This window comes from Buceros rhinoceros, unplaced genomic scaffold (assembly GCF_000710305.1).
Source record: "Buceros rhinoceros silvestris isolate BGI_N320 unplaced genomic scaffold, ASM71030v1 scaffold883, whole genome shotgun sequence".
Taxonomy (NCBI): Eukaryota; Metazoa; Chordata; class Aves; order Bucerotiformes; family Bucerotidae; genus Buceros; species Buceros rhinoceros.
The window spans coordinates 155,801-165,036 of record NW_010401612.1 but is presented as its reverse complement, the minus strand read 5'-3'; the positions used below and the strand labels follow the sequence as shown (position 1 = coordinate 165,036).

General features: G+C 46.0%; 1 protein-coding gene across 1 annotated transcript in view; it reads left to right on the top strand.

Annotated features, from left to right (window-relative positions):
• The window catches only part of CSMD2 (CUB and Sushi multiple domains 2), a gene marked incomplete at its 5' end in the record, with an annotated part of 130,994 nt that overhangs the window by 4,513 nt on the left and 117,245 nt on the right, over positions 1–9,236 (top strand). The window contains one exon of the mRNA XM_010132318.1: positions 3,547–3,729. Coding sequence (XP_010130620.1) covers positions 3,547–3,729 — 183 coding nt within the window. The remainder of the gene's footprint in view (positions 1–3,546; positions 3,730–9,236) is intronic.

The window sequence follows — 9,236 nt, the reverse complement described above, 5'->3', positions numbered from 1 at the left end:
TGCTGAACCAACAGACGTGGAGCTTTTAGCTTATGATGTGTTGACCCCAGCTGCTCTCAGGGTCATGTTACTCATACTTAAGTCTCGTGTAAACTTTAGCAGGAGTGATTTGATGTTCTGCCCCAGGGTTTTCCTGAGCCTGCTGGATTCGGTTTCTGTGCTTGCCCTGCAGCAGGGTTTTGGATGGGAGGGATGTGGCAAAGATCCGCAGGAAGGGCCTTTCTTTCTTACTCTATCCCCTCCTCCTCATCGTGTTTCCACTTTAGATCCTTTTCTCCTCTTTGTTGGAATGCACACAAAGAACTAGGCAATAGACACATCCTGGTTCTGTCAGGTTCGAGCTAACACCATTAGCTTTTCTTACTTCAAGCAGAGGTAATACATGTATGAAATACCGTGTGGGAGGTGAAGTATTTCCTGGCTAGAGGTGACATCTGGTACGGCCTCTAAAAGCTCAAAATCCCACATCTTGTGGATTTTTTTTCCCAGAAAGTGGATTTTTGCTAGTGCAGTGCTTCCTTGCAGCTCCAAAATCCTCATTTTCTTCCAGAGCTGAGTCAGGCAGGAGCAGAAATTCCCACAGAACCCCAGGAAAAGAGTGACCTCAATTCTAGGTGCCCGTGGCGTTTCTGTGCGGCCGCACAGAGGGGCAGAGAGATTCTTGCTCTCATTAGTCACTCGGAAGTGTGGGCTGCCTCCCCTGCGCTGAGCAAAGGGACCCAGGTTCCCACCCACCACCAGAAGACAAATAGCATAAATAGCTGATGAGAAATTTCTGGTGAAACATTTTCCGTTAGAAAATGCTGTTTTGTCAAAATCTTCTGTGTGTGATATAATATTTGATGGAGAAGTTTTGAAAGATTCATTTCAACTTGTTTCATTTAAATAATGTCAAAACACTTGATTTAGATGTTCTTGTTTAGTTTTGACTTTTATTATTCTAATGTAGAAGTGATTTTACTTAAACATTCATCAGGAGAAATGTTTCAGTCTTGTTGAAGTAACATGTTTTGATATTTCTGAATCACTCATTTTTGGAATTTCTGCTCTGCTAAATATTTCATGAATTTTACTATATATGAAAAGCAATGTAGGAGCCAGGGGATTTTCTCAGGACAGAAATTCCATTTTCTGACCTCTCTAGTGTAATAAAATGTGCCAGCTTTGTTTGCATGCTGCTAACAAGGAGATCACGTGCATGGAGCAAAAGGCGAGCTCTAATTCTTCATTTTTCTCCCGTTCTTGAACCTGTGATTTCGCACTGGCTGTAGAGATGTTCCAGCTGGGTTCATGCAGTTTGACAGAGCAGGTCTTCACCAGCTCAGGAGTGAGGAGGGGGCCCTGGTAGGGCGGAGACCGATCAGTCAGTGCCTCAAGGCATCCGTGTTACCTTTATTCTTTCTCAGCAGAGGGTCAAAAGCGAGTTATTTTTCTTTGCTTGGCTGCATTGTTCCGAGTATCTTGTAGCAGGAGCATGTTCTCCTTCCACAAAAGCAATGAATATGCTGAATGCTTGTAGCTGCTTTCGGCTTCTGCAGAAGCTGTTGCTGCTGAGCACATCTGTCTGCAGAACTCTGCTCATGGTGGAGCTCCCGTGGCCACTGTCCCTTTGGAGCCAGATGCACACAGAGGGAAGCTTGTCGGGTTGGTGATGAAATCTCAACCTTGCTGAACCTAATGGCAAAACTCCCCTGGGCTGCAGGAGGACAGGGCTCCCTGGCCAGGGCCTGGCGTGGTGGGCAGGGCTGTGTTGCATTGTCTGTGTCTTGAAAGAGTTTTGGGGCTTCTTAGTGGAAGAGCCTCTGGATGTGGAGGAGTAGCCTGAGAAGTGCTGACACTTCTGCTCCCCATGGCCCTGCCAGGGCCAGGTACAAGCTGGGCTAGGAAATGACCTAATGCTTTGCTGCTTGTTTTAAGAAACGGATGGAGCGACATATGTTAGTGTCCAAGCAGCAGCAGCCAGAGTGGTACCAGGATATTCCACATTTGCTTCCCCAGGGCTCCCAACACCTCAGGCTTCAGTGCCAGCAGAAACTGGAGCCACTGGGTGAGAGAAAACCGTGCAGGAGCGCTCGCCAGCAGTGTTCCTTTCTGGTAGTGTATTTCAAGACTTCAGTGTGGGAAGGAAAGGAATAACCAAAATTAGGTTTTAAAGGCTGTTGGTTTGTAGCAGAAAGAGTTACTGGTTTCCCGTGTCCTGTCAGGACCCATTCATACATGTTTAAGATACACCTGCTCCCCTTTGATCTTGTCACTATTTCTTGAGTTCTAAAGCTGAATTTCCTTTTCATGATTTGCGCTCTTTGGGTCCTTCGTGGTTTTTGAGAGTAATGCACAGTTCAGTGCTACTTTAATATCCGAACTGGTTTGGGTTTTTTTGTCCCTTATATGCAAGTACAAATCTTAAAGATTTGAATTTTCAGGAAGTTATAGAAATCTAGACAAACTGTTTTCACTGACAGGCAAAAAAAGAGAAACCTATGGCACAGAAACTTTAATATTAATTTATGTTAAACTCTTCTGGGGATGCTTCATTACCTGGCAGTGACTTTTTAGTTGAAGATGTGTACAGCAGTAGCAGAAGCTGGGTGCCTTGTGACTTCTATTCAAAATGCACCTGGATCTCTGTTGCTTGAAGTCAGAATAATAATGAGGTGCTTGTTGTTATTCAAACCAAATTGGAATATTAGATGGAGTAATGCAAATCTCGGATTATACAATTTTCCTCTGTAAAGAAAATGTCATAAAAGAAGTTTCCCATTTGGTGTAAGAAATTGAAAATGGGGAGAAAAGACAGTGAAGCTGATCATAGATGATGGGGATAACTGGAGAACGTGGAAGACAAGATGGATGTGAAGCAGATAAATAATGTGGAACACTGTAAAGGAATGGAGATTTGTAGCTAATAGTGATACAGAGCAGGGGGCCCTTTTGAAATGGAATTGTAGGAGCAGAAGATAACAGCAAACTGTGTCTGTGATTTATTTGAAGTCAAAATACACATGCGCTAAGAGATTAGCTGTGTGTTCCTGTGCAGTAAGGTGTCAGCTCTTGGCTTTGGGACCACACAGAGAAATGGAAATGGGGGTAGGAAGGGTGGGAGAGACAGCAGACATCGCAGTCCGGCAAACACCCCCGCTCCACGGGGTCCTCTTTGCCAAAGAGTGACCAAGATCCCATTATTGACATGTGATGTTTGTAGTCCTTGAAGTGGGTACAGGGCACGATCTCTCCGTACTCCCTCGGGAACTGCCGTGTTGTTCGCTTAGTTGTGATTAACTGAAGGAGGAGGAAGGGTTTGGGAAAGGTGGTCAGGGGAGCCCCTCGGTGCCAGTGGTAAAACTCATGTGTTACGATGCATCTCGGCTGCCTTCTGCACCACTGCCGACCCCCCTCCTGAGTGTGGGACAGTGCAGAGGGGACCATGCTCCCTCTGGATGTGATGTCTTTGCTGGGGCACTGCCGAATAGCACGGATGTACGGCAGGTATTGCACCAGCTCGACATCAGAGCTTTCCCTTTGCAACTTCTGTTTTCTTTTTTTCAGAGATTGACCAAGGGAGCTGCGGTGATCCTGGGATCCCAGCCTACGGCAGGAGAGAAGGATCCACGTTTCGCCATGGGGACAGTTTGAAGTTTGAGTGCCAGCCTGCCTTTGAGTTGAAGGGACAGAAAACAATTACCTGCCAAAAGAGTAGCCAGTGGTCTGCTCAGAAACCAGTTTGTGTTTGTAAGTCAGTGAGGAGATGGCTCTGAAATATCTTTGTGTGGTGAGGTGGTCACGTAAACAGTATGTTTTGTGTTCTGTGCTTGGGACCCGGGTTAGGGCAAGTTCTCACGGTGACAGAGATGGCACCAAGCTGCAGCTTCACTTAGATGAAGCTGTGGGGAGAGTTTGGTTTGGCTCTTCCCTCAGCAGAGAGGGGACCAGAGTCCAGGTGGATGCTGGGGCTTGCACTGGCAGCGTGTGCTCTTTGTGCTCTACCCCTCTGCCCTCCCAGTGTTCTGCTTCACACCCCTTGTGGAGAGGAGGTAGGGCTTTGCTGTCCGAGACAGGAGATGTGGACACAAAAAATAACAATTTAAAACTCAATTCTATTTTTGGCCATTTAATTTTCCTTCATCATCTGACGGTATTCAGGCTCCCTGCTGCTGGACCTCAATTTTTAATTTGTTGCATGAGTTCTCAGCAGAGGTAGGATATTATGCTCTCAGTAGTGACTGAGGGTGAGATCACACAGTGGGGAGAGCAAACCTTGTTACTCCGAAGCTGAATGTGGACTCTGCAGGAGCTGGGGGAGAAGCAGGGGCTTTAGTGTCCCTACACTGGCAGTTTATGGGAGCATGTGGGAAACCACTTTCAATTAAGTGCCTGTCCTTTCAAACACTGAGCTCAAGAATGTCTGTTTGGGGAAAGGAAGCAATTACTGGCTGAGTTTTGCCTTTTCCAGGTGCCCAGACTCCCTTTCTACTTGTTTTTTCTCTAAGCAAATCGGCTGATGAGGACTGGAGTTCTCCTGGGTATCTCTGAAGCAGGGAATGTGAGACTTTTTCTGTGCTTGCCTCTGAACCTGGATAATTTTTTTTTTTTTCATTTCTGAGAAGTTCAGGTGAATTTGAACAGCAGATGGTTTGGTTGAGGTTATTCTGAGAGTTTGCAGTGAGACTAAACCCATAGTTTGTGCCCAGCATGAGGAGACTGGATCATAGTGGTATAGAGAGGAGACGTTCCAGTAAGGTAGGAGTATTTTCTTGTAGGTAGACACCAAACAGGGACATCAAATCAAGCCCCAGTGAGCAGCAGTCCACGCAAAGCATAGCACAGGCATGAATCTTGTGGTTAGAATAACTCCCATGTAATCTGTTCTCTGTGGTTCTCCAGCTTTGGATGTTTATGAATCCACAAGGGAAACATGTAGGTAGTGGAAAAAGCCCTCTCTATGCCTTTACTCCCCTGCATTTATTTGAGACAGCATCATATTAGTGTGCGTGAATCAAAGAGGTACATAACAAGATGTGTAACCTGGCATGAAATCTGTAGTGGGATTAGTAACAGCTCTCTGTAAATGTTGGGAGACCATTAAACATATTGGGCATGAGGTGGGAAAATAAGGTAACCTGATTGATGTGCCACTAGCTGGAATATGTAAACAATTCAGTGCTTCTGATTCTGGCCGCAAATGCGTGACAAATGCAGATGGAGATTAAGCAGCACGCTACGGTGCATCCTGCTGTCCTGAGCAAATGATTTATGAGCAGACAGAATTTATTGTGGAGAACTCATTTCCTGGGGCTTCGATGACAAAGTCACACAAACCATTTAAGTAATGTATCTGCTTATTGCAATGGGTTCTTAATTCGTGGCTGTCTGTGCCTTCGTGATAACAGACCTTCCATCTTCATCCTCTTTGTTGTCACTGCATCTCTTAACTGTCCAGGGCAAGCACACAGGGCACTTGTGAAGCTTCTCAAGACTCTCTTAGTGCATGTCTTCTGCCAACCCCTTACTAAGCCAGGTAGCCCTAGCCTTGCTGCGTACGCTCAGATTGTCTCTGAGGAGCTGAGACACCTCAACCAACTACACTGGAGCCTGGGAACCTGTAGAACTGTAGCCGGATGGGGCAGCATGATCATCTGTGTGTGCTCTGAGCGTGGTGCTTGCTGCTGGCCATGGGTCCCAGTGGTGCCTGGGTACTAAAGGCTGCTCTTTCTGCTCTGCAGCACCTTGTAGTGCTCAAATAAGCTTTGTAGTCGCTGCTGTTCACTCTGATTTGTTTCCCAAGTTACAGAGCTGTGATACGTGTCAGAGGCTGAGGCAGTTCTCCCAGCCAGGGATAACCTGAGCCATTGCTTTCGTGCAGAGCTGCGAGAAGTTGTCTCGAAGTCCCGAAGGACAGCAAAACGGCTTAGGAGATGTCATACGGATAAATGTTAAGGAAAACCATTGTGCTGTTTCGTTGAAGTTTGTGCTCTGATGGTAGGAACTCAAGGGGTAAAATATTCAAGCTGGAGTCTACGGTTACCTGTGGGTGAGGAAATTAAGCTTATAAATGGGGAACCAGCCCATAACTGCAGCTATAACAAGAAGCCGGTGAGTTGTTCCATTATTGCGGTGAGAATGATGATGGAAGTCTGGATTGACGTGGCGGGGAGCAGGGTGTTTCAATACTGCCATAACTTTCAGATACGTGGTCGGAATTGCTGCTTAAACATACTCATGTATCGTAGTGAAAAACTCATTATCTGATTTTCTGTGAACTATTGCAGGGGAAAGCCCTGCTACAAAACATTTTCTGTGACCAACATTTGTTTCACAAGGTTTATGTTTGCTTGCCGAGGAAAGGAAGAGCGAACATCCCTTCTGCGGGGATAGTACTCTCCGAGGGTTTCTGCAGCACTTCAGGAAGTCTTAGAAAGTTCTCTGCTATTCCTCCCCAGCAGCTTCCCTTCCTTTCTCATCCCTCCTCCTCCTCCTCCGCTTGCTGCCCGCAGCCCTGTCCCTGTGGACCTGGGACCTACAGCTCCTGAGCTTTCAGTCCTGCACCTTTAGCTGAATGGTTGACTTGCGCCAAGCAGTGCTGTCATTTCATGTGGTAGATGATTATGGCATAAACTGGCATGACAATATTTCATTTGTATCCATCTCACTGAATAAAGGCAAAGTTTTTGCCTTGTTTGAACTATCCTCTGCCAGTTGGTCTGGGAGAGTCATTTGTGAAAACAAATTATTTTCTGATACAAGCTTAATTCCTTCATCTCAGACTTGCAAACATCCAGATTTTTGGACCCGTCGTGTTCTAAAGGTGAATAAGCCAGGATGAAGTAAACCAGTACACGCATTCTGGTTGCAGTGCATCAAAAAAAGCTGGGGGCGGAGGTTTCTGCACTGAACTGGGGGATATTTGTTTGGCATCGCTTGACTGCAGCTGCACGAAGGTGCTGGGAAATACCTGTGTGTGTGTGTGTGTGTGTGTGCGTGTGTGTGTAACAGAGGGGCTGTGGTTGAGCTGTGCTGTTTCAGAGTACTCTGGGCTCCTCCAGACACTTTACATCTGTTGACCCGATAGTCATTACAGGGGTCTGGGTCTTGCTTTTCTCTCAAGATCTTCATTAGTTTCCAGTGACTTCTTTCGTTGTGTTACTGTAAACTCCGTGTGTTACAGACCTCCTTAGAGCAGTAATCATGCATAATACTCATCTAAACAGAGCAGAAGGTGCTTCCCAAAGCATTTCCAAAGGAAATTATGTTAAATGGTGTGTTTTCTTCCCTGCCTTTGGAGCAGATGTTATGCTTTCTTCCCTTCTTGTTCACTTGCAAACCTCAAGCACAGCCCACTTCTCCTTCCTGATTGGCTCACGGACGCTGTGATGTGCAGGAGCACTGGGCGGCAGCAGTGCTGTGCCTGCAGTGCTGGAGGTCTGCCCCGTCCTGTCGTGAACGGGGCACCGACTCCGACCGCACCGAGCTCCAGTGGAATCCTTTGCGTCGTTCAGGGTTGTCCTTAAGCTGGCCTCGGGCAGGAGGTCGGCCCAGCCCAGGATCCTGTCGTTCCTTGCAGCGCATGGCACCAACACAGTCATCCTCTGTGGAGCCTTTATGAGTTTGTGCATTTTTCCACTCCTTTGAACACCTGATTTTCCTTATTAGCAGTATAAAATCTCTTTCTCCTTAGCAGTAATGACTCTTTTTCTTTTTGTGAATCCCGTACTGGACTATTGTACCTGCTGAATAGCCGTAGCTCCTCTTTGTGAGGGTGGCAAATGTTTGGTCTGAGCTGAGCGTTAACCATTCGTGTGCTCCGTCTGGTACAAGTATTCAGGATTAGTAGCTGGAAATGCAAAGTGCAATAGATGTTTTTCCAGCTGTGTGCTGAACAGGACAATGTAATTTCATTGACAAATGTAAAATCATTCCACAAGGTTTTTATTTAGCACTAAATTAAATTGTCAGTTGGTCATTATTTTCTTTATCTTTCTTCTCTCTTCTTCTTTCCCTGCCCGCTATTCACAGCAGCCTATGGAGCCTTTCGTGAGAAGAGTAATTTGGAGAAAAGTGTCTCTGAAGTTAGCAGTGCTGAAAGCATAGTTCATCTTTTTTAAAATAATAGCTCTTTAACAGGATGCAGCTAACCCTCGGAGCTGTCTGCTGAAGGCCGTGATGGGTTCTCCATACCAAAACATGTATAAACTGAGATTGGATTCTCCTTTCTGGAGATCTCTAGGAACCAGGAATTGTTTTATAGTCTGTATTGAGGAGGTGGATGGTGAAGATGATCAGAATGAGCCTTTATTGTCCAATAATTCTTGAATGGGAAAGTCTGGAAAGTTTAACTGATTCGATACCATTTTCATTCTGCGGGAGTTGGGTTAGACTTTAGAACTGTAGCAGAGGCTCTCCTTCCTCTGGTGACCTGGTCCTTCATGCTCTTCATAGTATTTCTTTTATGCTTAATTCCTCTCTTTGTAGTGCTGACGGAACAGTTCACGTTAACTCACACAGTGTTTCTCCCTCCTGCTGTAAACAGGTTCTCTTTTTCTAGCCAGCACTGGACTTATCTATTTGTAGATGCGGTTGCTTTTAGTGGATTTTGGAAGAAGCATGGGAATTCTGTTAATTTTTATTTCCATGCTGTTTTGCTGTGTAGGGTCTTTTATTTTTTTGCTTGATGCTTTAGTGAAGCACCATGTTACTATTTTGCTGATACGATGGCAGAGACATACTCTAATTATCTCTGCCACGTGAGCTGGAAAAGGGAGCCGGTAGCTAACCTCAGCCTACCAAAACACATCACCTCTGCCAAGCCACCAGCCGCATTCTGGGGCTGTGCAGCTGACAGCCTGCCAAGGAACCAGCTCATTGTCTGCTGAAGCTGCTTCCAGGGCAGAGATGTTTCTGCATTTGTGCAACAGATGTGAGTCCTTCAGGACCCACTAACACCTTCTGCTTGCCCTTGATCTGAGCTGGGGTCAGAGCAGCAGGTCGGTGGTGAAATGCTCCTCATCTCCAGCCTGTTCCCTGCTCCAGCTAGTCTTTCTCTGGCAGTAAGGGAAGCGAATTAAATGACGGCAGGATTACCATGATCTCTGTATACATGGGGGATTTGTAGCTTTTGTTAACAACCTTGTTCCACGGTTGCAGCCATGTAAGACCATTCCCTTCTTAATTTTAAGCAGGGCACTTTCCCTCAAAGCCCTTGTTCTGCATTGCAGCCCGAGTTTATCAGAGTGCTGAGATTT